This window comes from Periplaneta americana, chromosome 14 (genome assembly GCF_040183065.1).
Source record: "Periplaneta americana isolate PAMFEO1 chromosome 14, P.americana_PAMFEO1_priV1, whole genome shotgun sequence".
Lineage (NCBI taxonomy): Eukaryota > Metazoa > Arthropoda > Insecta > Blattodea > Blattidae > Periplaneta > Periplaneta americana.
Window position 1 is genome coordinate 1653765 of NC_091130.1, and position 19077 is coordinate 1672841.

At 39.5% G+C, this 19077-nt stretch overlaps 1 protein-coding gene across 3 annotated transcripts in view; it reads left to right on the forward strand.

Annotated features, from left to right (window-relative positions):
- Ets65A (DNA-binding protein D-ETS-3) overlaps window positions 1-19077 on the forward strand; it is a 420065-nt gene that overhangs the window by 289909 nt on the left and 111079 nt on the right. For all 3 annotated transcript variants that reach the window (XM_069844799.1, XM_069844800.1, XM_069844798.1), the window contains one exon: window positions 15248-15298. In XM_069844799.1, coding sequence (XP_069700900.1) covers window positions 15248-15298 — 51 coding nt within the window. The remainder of the gene's footprint in view (window positions 1-15247; window positions 15299-19077) is intronic.

The window sequence follows — 19077 nt, forward strand, 5'->3', positions numbered from 1 at the left end:
TTACACGAAGGCCATGATCTGCAAGAATGCTGACATATTTAGAGCTCAAATTCAATTGGTTATTAAAACTTAACTTACTAAAAATAATTTACAGGTTCGATTCTGTGGTGTGTAATTTTCTGGGTACAGCTGTGTTTTGGATATTAAAAACTACAAAACTTGAGGTGGTTTGATGACATTATTACCATTAGAAATGAAATATTATTGTAGTTAATGCCATGATGTGACTATTTTTCATGATATGAAAGTGAAACGTTTTGGGGTTATATAAGTAAGTAGATGTAGAGAATAACTTAAATTAGATTTTGATTTCTATATTTTACTGAGTGGCGGCTATATAGTATATACAGTATATGTTACTGAAAGCTATAAAACTTACGTGAGATAATAATATTATTAAAAATCAAATATTTTTATAGCTATTAATCAAGTGGGGTTGGGTCTTTTTCATATACTTAATGGCGGTGTGGTGTAGATATTTATATGCGTGGTTCTCTTCAGTACTGACTCCAGAGAGAGCATCTTTCATTATTATGGAAGCAAATAACTTTCAGAATGTCTGGTATTCTTCATTGAAAATAAATCTGAAAAATGTTTATTTGAACGTCTAATGAACTTAGTTTGCAGCATTTGCTGCGCAAGCCGCTAGTAATATTTAAGTTCATTGCCCCAACTTCAGTAAGTTACTTGGGACAGACTGCTTCAAGTGGTGGCGAAGATTTTGTGTCTGCAACTGAACAGTTCGGCCTGGTCAGCGTGGCTGGCCCCGCAGTCGCTGATCTGTGACAGGCAGCAGCAGCTCAAGTGGCAGGCAGGCCGGCCGGCACCCTCGTCGCTTCGCCCCGCTGCGTCATATGCTTGTTGTCGTCGGGGAGGTCGCGTGTCCTGTAAGTGATCCGTCCCTATCCCAGCGGCGGGGGGTCGCCACGCCACGGCGGCCGGTCGTGGATGGAGTTCCCACTAATGTAGCAGCGCAGCGGCCACGCTCCACATCTTGCATTTCTGCTTCATTTCATCGTTGCTGTTTTTATTGTTCACACAGGTGGCAATACTCTGAGTATTCAGCTCCCCTAGAGTTGGTAGTATGCGTTGAAGTGATGAACTTAGACCTAAACGATATTTCGTACAAGTTGAGAAGATGCGAAGGCATTTCTTTCCCCTTCTACTTGCCCTGACAGACCTGTAGATGTTACCTCTTATACCTGCACCCCCCCCCCCAAGTTGTATACACAAGAAAATAAAATATTAAATAAAGTACATAAGTGGATATAAAATACAGTGGCACAGATGTTTGACAATTACTTGTTTCAGTATATTTTAGTGTCGTTCTTACAATATTTTCAACTAGCCTAATAATTAATTAAATTAAGGAATGTTAGTTTGTATTATGAAGTCAGGGGGGAGCGACACAGTGCAGATTATCCCAGTGTGTATGCTTAGAGTAGCAACTAGCGGTGAAGAAAACATTTATTTTCTGCTGTCAGTAGCTTTTTAATGTGCCAGTTGATGTAAACAACAATAAAATGAAATACAAACGCTTAGTATAGATGTTCGAAATATAGATTACCGGTAAACATTTTCAATAATAAGGATTTTCACTATGTTCAAAGTCAATTAGTCGAACGTTTGTAAGATAGACAGTAGCATCTTCCCCTTCCCGGATGGTAAAGAGTGTGAGTAGAGGGGAAAGCCTATCAACCAAACTGAAATGGGGATTATGTGTTCTACTCTTTATTTATTTATTTTTATTTTTTCATTGAGTGCAGTTTCATAGAAAGGACTTTGCCGACAGACCTTCTACTGCCCCCTACTAATTGGTTGTCATAAATAAATGTCTTTCTTACTGTGACGGAAATCTTGTCTTCTCCTGTCAGTAACCAATCACAACCCTTGTTCAGAAGAATTGACAGGCTCCCGTCAAATCCACGTGGAGTTGCTGCATCTTTTCCGAATTCCAAGAATCCCGTCAGTCTCATTTCGAGAGTCACCAAAATTGTGGCAACTGTGCAATGTTGGACGAGGGAACAGGATGGAATTGTCAGAGGTGTTTGTGTAGGAAGTCATAAATCTGTAAGTGGGTGTTCAAAGGAGCCTCCGAACTGCACTCCTTGAAATGAAATAGAGTATATATGCAGTGATGCAACGTCCTAAGAAAATGACTAGCAAATACGGGCAAAGATGCTTCACGATGGTGCTCGTTGTCACGTGACTAGCTGTCCAAGAGATTAATTTACGTATCAGGTGGAACTGGGGAATTCTACAGCAGCTTCTTCCATATTATCAGGGTATGAGTTCCTGTGATTGTGTGAGTCAGGCTATAACAGCTTAGATCAGTCAATTTGAAGCTTACAATAATGTTGTGGCATCCGCCGCCTTCCAAAGGTCTGGTATTAAATGAAATTGAAACCTTCACGAGACTTGTAAGAAACCCAGCCCAACGATTAATAGCATCGATTAAATTACTCTGTAGCCCCTTCGCTTCGTTGTCATGTTTAGGCCTACGTAAGTACGTAAATGCTGACATGAATCCTGAACACTTCGAAAGCCTGTGTGCATGTTGATGTCTGCAGAGGGGATGCAGAGGGAATAGTAAATATTTTAGGGGGTGATAGTAGGATTGTTCTGAGTAAAAAATGTTCATTTAAACATGTGCAATTTTCAGTGGATGTGGCGATACAGCTGTTTGATGTTACACGTAGCCTAGCAAGCGTTGAAAGTGACAAGAAGTAAAGACAAATTATTAATTATTAGCTAGGCCTACGTATTGTTCAGAGTGCTTGGTCATTTATTTCAGACTCGGACCTCATACTACCACCCCTTAAAATATGTACTATTCCTCTGATCACCCTGTGCGTAGAGTTACGACGGCAAAGTTGTGTGCAGCCTTAAATGACGAACAAGAGTGAAATGCCAACTTTTGGACAGTAGTGCAGCCCTGTCTGCACAGAACAAATACGCCTAAATGAGAAGTAACTGTAGATACCTATAGGCCTAGGTAAACTGTTTAGGAAAGCAGGCGGCCATATCCTTGCAGACCAGGTTATTATCCCATACATGCCCAAGACTTATACAATTTTAATTGAAAAAAAAAAGTGGAAGACTGATTAGCAAGGACATGTTCCCTGCAAAGGCAAAGGACCCAAGTAAAAGGACACAACAAATTACAAGGTGCAGGAATGATGATAATAATGACGTTAAACTTAGCCTATATTACCATTTTGTAACCTTTCTCTATAACCGTGTAGCCAGCGTTGCCACCTTTCATTTTTCAGAAGTATTCTTTACCTATGAGTTCGAAGTTTTCTAACCTTTAATAGCTGCCTACTGTTTTACATAAAAACATAACATTACTAATCTTGTCTTAGTTCAGTAAAATTTAGCACAATAATCTATAGAATAGGCTACACATCAACCTAGTCTTAGTAACGTAAATGAAGGATTGGAATAAAGCCCCCTATAGGCTAGTACACCCCGAAATAATTCTGAACACAGCAGGTAATGCACGGAACTATACGAGATACATTAATATCACATTCATTTAAGATTGCTTGAATTTAACTTATGCTTTTTGGATTCCAATAGTTCGTCATTTTTTAACTTACTTATATACAAATTCTAAACAAGCCCTATTAATGTTGATATTGATGCGAAGTTCTGATTTGATCAAATAACAGAATAGGCCTACATGTTAACATTAATCATATGTTCATTTAATCTAGTCATGAGGGTGGTGGGCTGTAACAGATTGCACGGCTTAAAAGACACGAGCAGAACTAACTCCCAGTGCAGAAGCTTCTTCTTGAATGCAGTTTTCTTTTAGCAATTCTGCAGGCCTAGACGTTGTTTTCAGAGAAATCGAAGTTCTTCTGCAGATATGAGAAAGCATTTTCATAAAATTTAGACCTAATCACTTTCTGATGATTTTGTAACAATGAGGTCAGCTGTGCATGTGCCCCACAAAGAAAAATACTTAAATATTGAAATAAATTACTTTTGATAAAACTGGGAAAATGATGAAAGTCCCAAAATTGGGAAAATTCGTAGACTGCCCCCAAGTGCCATTATGGCGGGATGTGGGACAAAAACGTCGACGGGTGGCAACCCTGGTTGTAGGCCTAACCTATCTTGTGGGTTGACAGGTTTCTTGTCTGAAACGGTGGCTGTTAGTGGGACTGACATTGTGACGATCTGAGTTATTATCAGATAAGCTGTATACGACCTAGTCAACAAAAAGCTCCCTTTGAAATGAGTAGTGAGTGCGGCTGTCTGATGAGGAAAGTGATAGGCCTATAGCTTTTGTGAGTACATCGATGTTTTAACGATATAGCCTAGCCTGAAATCAAGTATCTTGTCTGACTTCACACGCTGGGTTAGCCTGTATCAGCGAATTGGACGGCGTGGCAACGGGCTGCTGATCGGGTTTCTCTTTTCCAAGAATTCTTCACGAGTTTACTGCTATTGGTTGAGAAGTTCTTTTTTGCTTTTCTTTTGTTAGCAGCTCCTATTGTCTGCCGCACAAGGAGCTGATTTTGATCGACCGCACTCTTGATAATACGACTACAATGGAGGGGGAACTAGAGCCCTCGTACAATAACTGCCCTTAGCCGCGTTATTTGTGACAATCTGCCAGGCCGCGGCATCTTTGAGTGGACCCAAGTCAGTAAGGGCTATAAAGGTTAGGCTACATTTTAATAATCAATCCGTCATGAAAACGTGTGTGGTAAGTCTAAACTGATCATGAAATGGCCTAAGTTATATAGATAGGTTCAGTGAAGGCTCATTTGCATGACCTGAGTTTGTATTGGAGGCTGCAGTTGCTGAAGATTGCTAGGTTGAACGGTCATTAACAAAAACAGTTAATCTTGCTGATTCCAGGTCTTTTCTGTTTGGATGCTAAGGCATAGTCCTATCTAATCGAAAAGCTAGAGTCTTTGGACTTCGCTTTTTAGAACTAAACTCTTGAAAATTTAATCCAAGTACAGCATAGACCTAATTAGGTCTATCGTTGCAACGAAATGCTATGTTCAATTCGTCTCGTCTCGCCCTTGTCTTAGACTGTAGGCCTACCACCTCGTCACGTCTCATTTCAACTCATCCAATGCCGTCTTGTCTCATCCTGATCTTAACTGTTTAGTAGGTCTATAGACTATCGTCTTGTCTTATTTCATCTCATCTCATCCAATGTCGTCACGCCTCGTCTTCACACCATAGCAGGCCTATCGCTTTATCGCGTCCCATCTCATCCAATGTCGTCTCCTCTCGTTCTTATCTTAGGAGCCTATAGTCTATCGTCTATCTTATTTCATCACCGTGTCTTTCTCATCTCATCTTGCATTGTCTTTATATCGCCTCGTTTTCATATAATTTTATCTAAAATCCTATTTTGTATCATTTTAGCTTTTTAGTCGTAGGCTAGGCGTAGATCCAATTTCATATTATCTCAACTCTTTATATTTCATCCCATCTTGCCCTCCGCTCATCCAAACTCGATTTATCTCATTTCATCTGCTACAAATCTCATTTCGTCTTGTTTTGTCTCGTCTTCATCTTAATTCGTCTTAATCTCATTTTGTGTCGTCTTCATTTTATCTCGTCTTAATCTCATTTTGCCTCACACTCTATCATTTCCATTTTAGCCTAGTCTCGCTTCATTCTCATCTCATTTTAATCTCATTTTGTCTCGTCTTGTCTCATTTCGATTAGCTTAGTCTCGCCTCTGTCATTTCGTCATAATCTCATTTTGTCTCATCTTGTCTTATTTCGATTAGCTTAGTCTCGGTTCGTTCTCATCTCGTCATAATCTCATTTCGTCTCATCTTGTCTTATTTCGATTAGCCTAGTCTCACCTCAGTCTCATCTCGTCATAATCTCATTTCGTCTCATCTTGTCTCATTTCAATTAGCTTAGTGTCGCCTCATTCTCACTCGTCTTAATCTAATTTCATCTCATATTATTTCATTTCGATTATCCTAGTCTCGCTTCAGTCTCATTTCGTCTTACTCTCAGTTCGGCTCATCTTATCTCATTTCGATTAACCTAGTCTCACCTCCCATCGTGTCTTAATCTCATTTTGTCTCATCTCATTCCATTAGCCTAGTCTCGTCTCATTCTCATCTCGTCTTAACTTCATTTCGAATCATCTTGTCTCATTTCGATTAGTCTAATCTCACCTTAGTGTGATCTCGTCTTAATCTCATTTTGTCTCATATTATCTCATTTCGAGTAGTCTAGTCTCGCCCCATTCTCATCTCGTTTTAATCTAATTTCGTCTCATCTTGTCTCATTTCTATTAGTTTAGTCTGTCTCAGGCTCATTTCGTCTCATCTAGCCTCGCCTTATTCTAATCTCATCTTAATCCACTTTCGTCTCATCTTGTTACATTTCGATTAGTCTAGTCTAGCCTCATTCTCATCTCGTCTTAATCTTATTTTGTCTCAGATTCTATCATTTCCATTAGTGTAGTCTCACCTCATTTTCATTTCATGTTAATTTCAGTTCGTCTCATCTTATCCCATTCCTATTAGCCTAGTCTCGCCTCATTCTCATCTCGTCTTTCTCATCTTATCACATTTGGAGTAGCCTGGTCTCGTCTCATTCTCATCTCGTGTTAATTTCAGTTCGTCTCCTCTTATCTCATTTTCATTACCCTAATCTCATTTTAATCTCATTTCGACTCATCTTGTCACATTTGGAGTAGCCTAGTCTCGCCTCATTCTCATCTCGTCCGTTGATCCAGTCGGGTAAACGGGAGTGCCGAGAAGTACGCCGCGCGGTGGAGTGTCAAGTCTGGAGATCGATGTTGATATCTGCACGCGTGTTGGGCCTCCCTCTCCCCGCGCGGCCGGGGGAGGGGTCGCGAATGACGCAGTATGGCAGCTCGCGCCGCCATTGGCCCGCGCGGCCCCGCCCCGCCGTGGGGAGCGGGCGGCTCGTCCCGCGGGCCGGCATCGCCGCGCCAGTAGCGGCCGCGTCGGAGGACAATGTGAGCGTGCGGAGCGAGCGGAGAGTGAGCCGTGTGAGTGGCAGTGGCAGCGAGGCACGTGGCACCATGCTGGACATCAAGACCTCCGCCGACTACCTCAGCAGGACGGGCACCTTCACCAACTTCTCCATGCTCTTTGCCGGTAAGCGCAGGCTGGGATCGATCCCCGAAGCGGCTTCACTTCCTCTTTTATGGCCTTCAGTTGCTCTCGACCGCGGCGGTCACATTTCTGCGCCTTCTAAACATGGCAAATAAATGTGCATTTATCCGTGTAAACGTGAACAAATATTGTTCTTGAATGAGTGGGCTCTGGACAAAATTGACCGGCAGACAGTAGTAGATCTAATTATAGACGACCTTCGTGTTGTGACAAGAAATTAATATAATTTTCCACGCAGAAAGTGGGACACGGATCGAAACAGATGGTAGGCCTAACTGAAGACGCAAAATCAGGACTATATTTCGGGTCTGGTAGTAGTCCGGTTCCTGGATGTTTACCATTGTCCTATTGCAAGAGATTCTATTTCGAACCGCTTTTGTTTCACGACGGCTTTGGCAGGTTGATGGGAATCGAGTCACCGTTTTTAGGTATCAGGGTTCGGGTAATAGCCTATGCCGATTTTTTATTACATGTGATAATTCTACCATCCATGGGATTAGCGATAAATTGACTCTGTTTGGGTGTCAATTCATGAGGTAGGCCTTTAGGTCTACAACTTTTGTATAATTTTCTGACAACCTACGAGTACTGTTTGTGGATTTTCTTCCAACTCTGCGTGTATTCTCAACATTCCATACCTTAGGACTTTGTAGGAAAAGTCTTCAACGTATCCTTTTCAATATTGAAACGCTGGAACCACCGCTGTGCTACACGCTCACTAATAACACCTGCACCCTAGACTCGTGATATTGGCGGCATCTTGTTTCCAGTAGTGTTTTAGGAGGACCGTAAACTTAATCTCAAACTTATCACATCCATTTTGTATTCTTTGTAGGCCTATCAACAATTGACGAGTCCAACCTGTGGAGTAACGGTTAGCGCGTCTATCTGCGAAACCAGGTGGCCCGGGTTCGATTCCCGGTCGGGGAAAGTTACCTGGTTGAGGTTTTTTCCGGGGTTTTCCCTCAACCCAATATGAGCAAATGCTGGATAACATTTGGTGTTGGACCCCGGACTCATTTCACCGGCATTATCACCTTCATCTCATTCAGACGCTAAATAACCTAAGATGTTGATAAAGCGTCGTAAAATAACCTACTAAAAAAAATTGACGACTGTCACATGATCCGATACGCAGTTATAATCCCATCGTCCTGCAAATTGTAGTGCCCAAATAGGCCCAATGAAAATCGTCAAAATGTTGCAAAACCCCAAACTGAAAAACTGACATTACTTATGAGACGACCCAATAGGCTAGAGGCTAGTTGCGTTGCTCGTTTGAGCAGTAGAGCCTATCCCAGTGCCTCCCAGCTTGTGATATGTGTTGTCATTCCAGGCTGATGCTTTGTCTTCTCTTAGGTGGAGGTCCGGCTTGCTGGCAATGCCACAATTCGTCCGTCTGATCTCTGGAAACCCTGGCAGTTAAATGTGATAGGGTGTGATGTTAACCACACACCTGTGTCTTGCTCAACAGAAGTACAATGTTTCGAATTTCGGCAGATTCTGCGTGGTGCTGAGGAACGCCCAGACACAATTTCTTCGCCAGTACTGCGTTCCCTTTTTCTCTTCTCGTATCGAAGGTTCAAGTGACTCCTCTATTTGTCTAGTAGGCCTATCAATTTTCTTAAAACTAATTGTGGGAAGAGTTCGTGCCCATGTTATGGAAATAGGCCTAATTATGCCTATGGCTGCATCTCCGTCAGCTTGAAGGCTCTGACGTGCCTGTACTGAGGAAAATATTAGAATCACATGAAGCCTATTTTTACAGCAGAGCAAATTGAAAGTTCGACCCTGACCGTTCTTTCATAATTTAAACTGCGTGTTTATCGGGCGCAGCCGTGCCTGCTCGGTAATATTTAACGTAATGGTACACTCACATCCTATTGGTAGTAATAGGCCTAATTCGTTTTTCGTTTACGTTGGACCCAGATCTATTTCCTTTCAGTTTTGATGGAGTGAAAGAACCGTCGCCATCACTAAGTCTTTTCGAATGTGGAGGTTGGTCACGGAGGCAAACGTTACGGCATGGCCTGAGAACGATATAGGCTAATATCATGTGCTAATGCGAACCTAAGATGTAGGCCTAAGTAGCGAACACAACAACAGTCACACGGTATGGTTCACTATATAACTTCAGACAGAATCTCTGTCTTGTTTTAAGTGTATTTCACGGTACAAGACTCGCTTCTAAGTGTCGTTGTCACATCGTGGAAGAGAAATCAGATGTCCCAATATGTTGACATGAACGGAATAATGCTCGATCAACCTTTGTTATACAATAAATATCTGATGAGTGTCTACCCGCCTCGTGTTCAGTCTTGCAGATCATTAAGTCTCCGGTGTTGCCAATTGCTATTTCCAGCTCAGTTCTTCTTCTTCTTCTTCGCAGCGTCGAGGATGTTGACCCAGCAGTTGGTGGCAGCAATGAAGTACTGACCATGGTGAGCACGTGGCAGTTGCACAGGCCTGTTTACCTCCACTGTTGTCTGCTTACTATTTCTGATGACATCACGTCTCAATCTACAATCGATGAACTTCCTTAATTCTGCCGGCCCTTCTTTTCATTTCCTGGCCGTAATTTTCCTGTTGGTCGGGCTGGACTTCAACGTAGCAATACATCTTAAAGCATTATTACGTTGTTTTACTTCAATCTGTGTGAAACTGTCATTCACAATACAAGGGGCGATCAATAAGTCTCCGGACTGCCTTGAATGCTGGCAACACACATGACGTAGGAAACGGAGAGGTTATCTAGAAGCAGGGAAACGCCTGGAATCTATTTAAAATTCATCACTTGAAAGGGAGAGAAGAAGACTAGCCTTAAGAAGGCCTATAGCCTACTGTATGGATGGATTCCAGGAAATATCACAATAGGTTCTCGACATGTTTGCACAAAATCACGTGTAGAAGCTCAGTTCATAGAGACAATCGGACTCTGTTTGATAGACTGACTCAACAGGCATGGAAACAATATTATCTACAGTGACATGAGCATGTATGTTTAACTCTATGACAAATGCAGTTCGGAAATATAATGATTACACCTTGTATGTGACGCCTTGTAATCTTCCAGTTTCTCAGCAGGCAATTCGCTTCGAATTAGGGTATTAGGCCTATATCTACGAGTAGACTATATCAGCTGTTTACGTATTTCTCTTTATTGTGGACGGAAGTCTAGTACAATCATTTATGTTGGTAAAAATAAATAACATGTTCGGTGTTTGATGTGAAATATTTCATTTCTCAATTCCGTAATAATTGTGAAGTATTAGCAATGGCATCATTTTGTCGAGAGAGGGGCAAGAATTTTTAGGGACGAGCTTATAGGATAGGCTACATCGCGTGGCGTACTCCCTCTGTATTTCCTCTGAAATGAACAATTTGAGCCTATTTTCCATACCGTAAACTGGAGTAAATTTGCTCCTAAAAATAGGACTTGAACCATGATAAGGCTATCAGATGAACTGAACATAGGCCTATCTTTAAAGTTCAATATTTTTTCTCAGTTTCTTTATTACTATTATTATTATTATTATTATTATTATTATTATTATTATTATTATTATTATTATTGTTATTGTTACTACTACTACTACTAAGTTACTACTACTACAACTACTACTACTACTACTACTACTACTACTACTACTACTACTACTACTAGGCCTACTTACTGGTTTTTAAGGAACCCGGAGGTTCATTGCCGCCCTCACATAAGCCCGCCATTGGTCCCTATCCTGAGCAAGATTAACCCAGTCTCTACCATCATATCCCACCTCCCTCAAATCCATTTTAATATTATCTTCCCATCTACGTCTCGGCCTCCCAACTAACACTCTATAGCCTATGCATTTCTGGATTCGCCCATACGTGCTACATGCCCTGCTCATCTCAAACGTCTGGATTTAATGTTCCTAATTATGTCAGGTGAAGAATACAATGCGTGCAGTTCTGTGTTGTGTAACTTTCTCCATTCTCCTGTAACTTCACCCCTCTTAGCCCCAAATATTTTTCTAAGCACCTTATTCTCAAACACCCTTAACCTATGTTCCTTTCTCAAAGTGAGAGTCCAAGTTTCACAACCATAAAGAACAACCGGTAATATAACTGTTTTATAAATTCTAACTTTCAGATTTTTTGACAACAGACTGGATGATAAAATATTCTCAACCGAATAATAACAGGCATTTCCCATATTTATTCTCTGTTTAATTTCATCCCGAGTATCATTTATATTTGTTACTGTTGCTCCCAGTTATCTGCTGAATTTTTCCACCTCTTCAAAGGATAAATTTTCAATTTTTATATTTCCATTTCGTACAATATTCTCGTCACGGGACATAGGCTTATCATAAACTTTGTCTTTTCGGGATTTACTTCCAATTAATAATAATAATAATAATAATAATAATAATAATAATAATAATAATAATAATAACATAATAATATTATTATTATTACTACTATTACAGGCTATTAGTTACAAATGCAGCTGATACCATTATTTATTTTGTCGGACAAATTTGTCCGCCTTTACAGTAACCTGCATTTCCATTTGCCATACATAGACCTACTTTTAGCCTAGTTTTAACTTAATATGCTACTTGTCTATACGATATGTAATTTACATGCCCTTTTTGTTAATAGACCTATGACATATGTGTGAATAAATGAACACACAGTTTTATTGATAAAGAAATGTTAATTTCAATTGAAGAAAAAATAGAATAAGCCTAGGTAACAAAAACTAATGCAGCAAAAGGTAAAATGTTGGTTTCATTTGAGCAAAGGAGTTACATTAACTAGCTCGTCTTTTATTTCTTAATATTGTATAAAAGTGGAATATTTTATTATTAAGAGTTAAGTTCCCACATCGTTTCTTCAGTAATTGGTGGTACTGAATTAGCTATTATTTTCATAATCTTAAACTCTTTGGCAGGATGAGGGACTACCCATCCTAAATGGCACCTCTAAGTGTTAGATCTGTAAGTATTGTTGACTTGAATTTGCCAGTTCTGCAACTATAAGCACTCGTTCTTTCTTGTTATAATATTGCATCAGATTCTGTTCAGTCCATACTGCTTTTAACACTTACTTGTGTAGGTAATGTTTTTGAAGCTGGATACGTTAACACTGCACAAAGTGCAGATAAGCTATTCGCAGCCACAAGTAGGCTAGTCCGCATGGAAATCGCTTGGTTGTCACGGAGGCTGTTTTCTATAGTTTCGCAAGTGGCCGCTATGCAATTCCAACGTTTGTACTTTGAAATCTGATATAGACACTGATTGCATATTATGTCGGGCTATATTTATTTAGTATTTATTTATTTATTTAGGCCTAACCTGCAGAGATAAGGCCGTATTAAATTATACATATTGATTCGATGCTGAAACTGATGAGATAGAGGAAAAGGAATCATATTTTTGTTGGGTTTTACTTTGTTCATAGTAGTTTGATTTTTCTATTATTTTATTTGTATTTCTGGCGGTGTGGAAGAGAAGGCCTAATGGCCTTAACTATACCAGAATAAATAAATAAAAACAAATAAATATATAAATTAAAAAAACCTTGTACGTCAGACACATGATGACATGTTGTCTTTTCGGTGCCTGATTTAAAACTGTTTTAAATTGAGTTAACGCTGGTAGGCATTTCGCTAAGGAGTTCATCAATTCATGTAAGTGACGTTAAGTAAAGATTAATCTTAGCTTAGTAAAGGCAATTCGTTTTGGTTGTCTGTAGTTAGGTTTGCGAGATTTCCGAAAATGTAATAAGGAGTTTAATTAAGAACAGAAGCAGAAAGGAAAACCCGTGCAACGCCGGGTGCTTTTAGCTAGTGAAGAATAAAATTACAATTAATATATTCTGGATAGCTAGATGTGTGCACTGCAGGCTGCATCAAGCTTCCTCAGCAGCAGCCCTGTGGTGTTATTTTCTTACACAGAATGAGGGCAGCTACAAGCAGCTCATTGTCACGTTTCAGCTTCTTTAGACGCCAAGACATAGCCACACCAATCAGCTGGCCTACTAGCTTCGATCAATGTGGATCTGCTTCCGTAATAATGAGAACTGGACGAAAGAAAGAGTTAGGTGCAGTGTGCGATCATACCGTGTGTGAGGAATGTGTCCACACCATCAATTACAGTACCACCGCGTGTGAGTTCATATGCCGGTCCTAATACATTTGGTATGGATCGGGGAGGCTGGGATTACTTGTAGCTTGCGCAGGCTGTGCTAATTATGTTAGTGGATTTATCCTCATTTGTTTCATATTTTAAGAGATTAATCTATGTACATCGCAGCATTTCCTGAAATAAACCAAAGAGATGTCTATAGCGAATTCCAATAATAACGACGATGACGTAGCCTATGTACTTCATATAAAGGAGGCCGTGTTGCTGTAGACCTGTGATTTAGGTATCACATGGACTTGGAAAAGATTCGCACGAATCATTTTTAATGTGTAAAAATCTTACCTCTTCTCTTGTGAAGCATTGTCTCCATTACTTATTTGTAGTCTTATAAAAACAACACAAAACATTTTACGATCCGTAGTCATAGAAACAGAACAGAAGACAGTCAGCTGGCAGGTGCTAGTACTAATATTTGAAGTAGGCCTATTACTTTTAATATAACTTATTTATTTAGAATTTATATGAAAGTATGGAAAAATTGTGTATAGCCTACAACTAGAGGCTAAAGTAACTTTCGCCACTAGTTGTAAGCTTATAAATTAGGCCTAACTATTAATATCCATGTCACTCTTAAGAATAAAAACAGTAGGCCTGATTCGTACGTTATTAGGTTATATAGTAGGATGTAAGATTGTGGAAATTGAATTAGGCCTATCTATCTACTTAAATCGCACAATATAGGCCATACAGATGAGGTAAAGAAAGAATGCCTTTGTCTGCAATGGAGAAAACGAAACTTCGTCTGTTTGAGTGCGTATCGAATTCCCTACCTCATGCAATAGTGGTGTGCTTAACAGTTCCAGGAAATAGGCTTCATGAAAACTGATTGTCATCCTGGTGGCAGTAATTTTCTGTTATGTAGCAATAGGCCTATTATTGATATTATTATTATTATTATTATTATTATTATTATTATTATTAATTACTTGTAATGATGGTGTTGGTAATAGTAATTCACCATGTTGCGTGGGTAGGTAAGGGTGTGATCTTTTGGTATTAACGAAATATGCGAAGTGCTTTAAAAATTAATCGTATGTGCAAAAAAAAAAAACACACACACACACACCTCACGAATGTAGTCTAGAGAATGAACGAAGTTTAACCGCGAAGTGTCGCGAAATCTTATGATTTCAACGAAATAGCCCCAAAGGGCCTAGTTACGAAATTAGTAGGGCTACTTGAATACATTCTTTTTCAATAAACACCTGCAAAAAAAAAAAAAAAAACAAACAAACAAACAAACATATAGACCACTGATCCTTTCAAATAAAATAAAAAAGAAATGAATTTAGCTATCTTCTAAAGTTATCTGTCAGCCGTAAACAAGGATCGTACAAGTCTTTGGCAGAGATCTGAAGGTTTGCATAGACTACTAGATCTTTGAATCAGATGAGGATCACAGCAGTTTTAGCTTGAACACGTCTCCAAGTTTCCTGTCTCAAACATTGATAGCCAGAGAGGATTTTTGACATATATTATAAAGATATTTTATCTGGCCGACGAGTATGTTTGTCGCGTTCAAATGTTGAACTTATTCTCATCCTTTATATTCCAGAGCAGGATAGTTAATTGCTGTAAGATTTGCTGCTTGGATTGGTCAGAGTACTTTTGAATACTTTTGAATTTTTTCTAAATATGTTTAAACTGATGTTAAATATACCTACTTTTCAGAAACATTGAAGTACATGATGACAAAGTCCATTAACAGTTCTCCCCTATAGGCTAGACTTACTGGCTGTCGACAAGGGGCAACTTGACATGACTAATAATGCTCATTGAACTTGTTTTTGTGTCTTGGAATGGTTTATTTATAGTCTACTGAAGTTATTATTATTATTATTATTATTATTATTATTATTATTATTATTATTACTTGGGAGTGGGCTCTCACCGCTGTTTTTCTCGTTGCAGATACGTCCTACAAGGGCTCATGGACCTCTCACAGTACATCACAATCGCAAGGTGAGAATCACTCTCTTACTTGTAGTTGATAACTTTTGTCCAAGGTATTGGGGTTCGTTGTCCAACAGACCTTGTTTTGTCGAAGTGTCACTCGTTCCAACATTGCTCCTCCTCCAGCACAGTTCAGGAGGTTGTTACAGCGGACTCCCTGATACGCAACAGCAACGTCCGATCCTCGTGCAATGAATGCAATGGGGACGGTAATAGGGCTCCAGGTTAAATATACCGGCCCCATCACGCCAGTCGGTAGCTCTCATCATCTGAGCAACCTCTGCGATGGGTAGCGGGCGAACTAACAGCCTACCCACATGTGTGGCTGCGAAATATCTGTTTTAGACATGTGATACCGAAAAAGTGTTTTATTTTTTATATATATTCTGTCTGTTTTCGGATCTCTTTATAATAATTTCTCATTCGTGTTAAGTAAGATCTGAGAGTCATCTATCAAGAGAAGATGCGCAATAAATGTAGCCCTTTGTAGTGAAATTAGTGTTCTTTTTAAATGAAACATACACGAAGGCAATATAATCTTCAATTTGACTATGATTGTTTCTTAATTTACGCTAGATCAATGAGTAGCTGGAACGGGAAGTCCAGTATGTCCGCAAGCCTTACTGCTAGTCCTGATGCTCTGCAGGCACAGACTAGCCGCTTGTACACCATCAAATTTTTCTATGAGAAAACTTTCCGAAGATTGATCAATACTGTAAAAGATTTGTCAAAGACTATTCTATATTGCTAAAGATTTAATAATATTTTAACATACGCCTATATTCTTTAAGTTCATAGGCTTATACATATCAAATATTACAAATAAATATGTGAATCCTTTGGAGAATAATTAGGTTATGTGAAGGAAGATACTTAACTGTACGGTGCCCTAAAACGAAGAATATTACGATTGCCTGTTGTTTTAAAACAAAATATTTACTATTAGTATTCGCCTGGATTAGGCCTATAGGTTAGAATCTTCTTCATTAAAAACATATGCATTGGAGCTTGGCCTAACCGCAGGCATCGGATTAAATTCACTTAATTGGCCACCGGCGTAGCTCAGTCGGATGAGGCGCTTGTCTGCCGATGCGGAATTGGGCTCAGACATGGGTTCGATTCCCGCTTGGGCTGATTATCTGGTTGGTTTTTTCCGACGTTTTCCCCAATCTCAAGGCGAATGTCAGATAATCTATGGGGAATCCCCGGCCTCATCTCGCCAAATATTATCTCGCTATCGCGATTCTATCGACGCTAAATAATCTAGTAAATGATACAGCGTCGTTAAATAACCAAGTAAATAAATATTCCTATAATTGGAGTAACTTCTTTCGTCCAGGACGCCGTGCTTTTTCGAATTCCTTTGGTCAATAAATTCTTTCAAAGAATTGTCAATTCTTTGATAAATTAGAACATGTTTTTATTTACCTTCAAGACAACCAAAGACATTTTAAAGTAGCGTAAGGCTGGGTGCAGACAGAATCAGACGCGGCGCGTCGGTCGCGAGCAGACACGGGGAGACACGGAGAGACAACATCGAATGACTGCTTGAAGTTCGTCGCGAGGAGACTGTCTGATAGCTGCAGTGTACTGCGCATGCGTTAGTAGTGGCTATGATTGCACGCTTTCGCTAATTACAAATAGGCCTACTATTGTTGTGTAGTGCACATTATTCATAAAGGAACTCGATGCGGATGAATTAGTCGTTTAGTACAGGAAAGATACGTTCTGTACAATCTTTGAAACAATATCACGACAATAATGTGGTTTCTAAAAATATGTAAGAAATTGCAAATGAGATGAAAGCACCACGTGAATAATAATAATAATAATAATAATAATAATAATAATAATATTAATAATAATAATAATAATAATAATAATAATAATTTGTAGTAAGCATACTTCTCTGCGCTATATAAAACTCATTATTGATTTAATATAACTTATTCTTTGTTGTGAATCGTGAAGTAGTGATAAACAAAGAAAATGACGTTTGTGCAGTACATTGGTAGTACATTGAGATGAAGGTGATAATGCCGGTGAAATGAGTCCGGGGTCCAGCACTGAAAGTTACCCAGCATTTGCTCATATTGGATTGAGGAAAAACCCCGCAGCCAGGTAATTTGCCCCGACCGGGAATCGATCCCGGGCCACCTGGTTTCCCGGCCAGACGTGCTAGCCGTTACTCCACAGGTGTGGACAATAATGGAATAAGACAGACTGTTACAGTAAACGGGGAGCGTTACTACAGCATGTTACAGAATTTCGTCATCCCTAGACAGGAATCACGATATGAAAAACATAATCTTCATGAAAGATGGCGCTCCACCCCACATCTTCATCCCTGCAAAACAATTAATTACGCAGATGTTTGGCGATTGTGTCATCAGTAGGCACTTTCCAACAATGTGGCCTCCGCGATCTCCAGATTTCAATCCGGCCGACTTTTGGTTGTGGGATTACCTCAAAGAGCGAATTTTCTTGATACATCCAGCAACCCTACTGCAATGAAAGATGTCATCTCGCAAGAAATTGCCAATGTTCCAAGACATTATCTGCAAAATGCTGTGCACGGTGTCGCAGACAGAATGCTGTACGTTGAACAAGAGAACGGCGGACATCTTCCCAATGTTTTGTAAACTCCGTTGTTTGCTCAACACTGTGATGTTTTTGTTTTTTCCCTATCTCAAATATTATAATATTTATAGTGGTTTAATGTTTGAACTGATTTTTTAAATACCCTATAGTTCAAGTCCTCAATTTCCACGGTCAAAAGTTGACAACTCGCCATAACAGTTGCGCAAGCGTAAGGCTTGAGACGAAACCAACTTCAGTGTAGAGCAAGGAGATCAAGGGCCTGAGCCTCCCCTGACTCCTCAGTTTTTACTTTTTAGGTTGACTTAGCCTGTGTATGTTAGAATTGCCTGTAAATTACTATTAAGGGCATTCAGTCATTCTCTTGTTCAGATGTTATTTTGTAGAAGGCAAGCTTTACAAGCATTTCTAAAAGCAAGAGAAATCTACATTTGTTTTTTCTTTCTGGCAAATAGTTACCAAAACAAATAGAATAGTTCAAGAGTTTTACTTTCATTTTGGTATTTTCAATTCGAATTGAAAGTCTGACAGAGTTGCAAATCGAGCTTTCAGGTATAACTTCCTGTAAAGTTGATTCGAATAATTTCGAGGGAAAAATTGTTCCGGGGCCGGGCATCGAACCCGGGACCTTTGGTTAAACGTACCAAAACACTACCAACTGAGCTACCCGGGAACTCTACCCGACACCGATCCAATTTTTCCCTCTATATCCACAGACCTCAAAGTGGGCTGACAACCGTCAAGCAACCAACATTGAGTGCACACTAACTCTATGTGACTTAAATTGTGGTTTTCTGTTAACGAACAGTGACGTGTATTATGCAAATCAAGCTTTTAGGTATAACTCTCTGTAGCTCAGTTGGTAGAGCGGTGGTACGTTTAACCAAAGGTCCCGTGTTCGATGCCCGGCCCCGGAACAATTTTTCCCTCGAAATTATTCTGACAGAGTTACACTACTTTGTTTTTCACAGTTTGAACACTTAGATTTCATTTTTAAAATTTAATAATTTTTATTATCTTCATTTTAATATATAGCCATACTTTCAATTATGTTAACTAAATATAGGCTAAGGTAAAGTACCCAAATAAGAGACAGGTTCCTAATAAGAGATACATTGTTAATTTCTCCGGTATAATTTGCCATCTCTCGACAACTATGTAAATCAATCTGTGTGCTTCTAAGACATCGT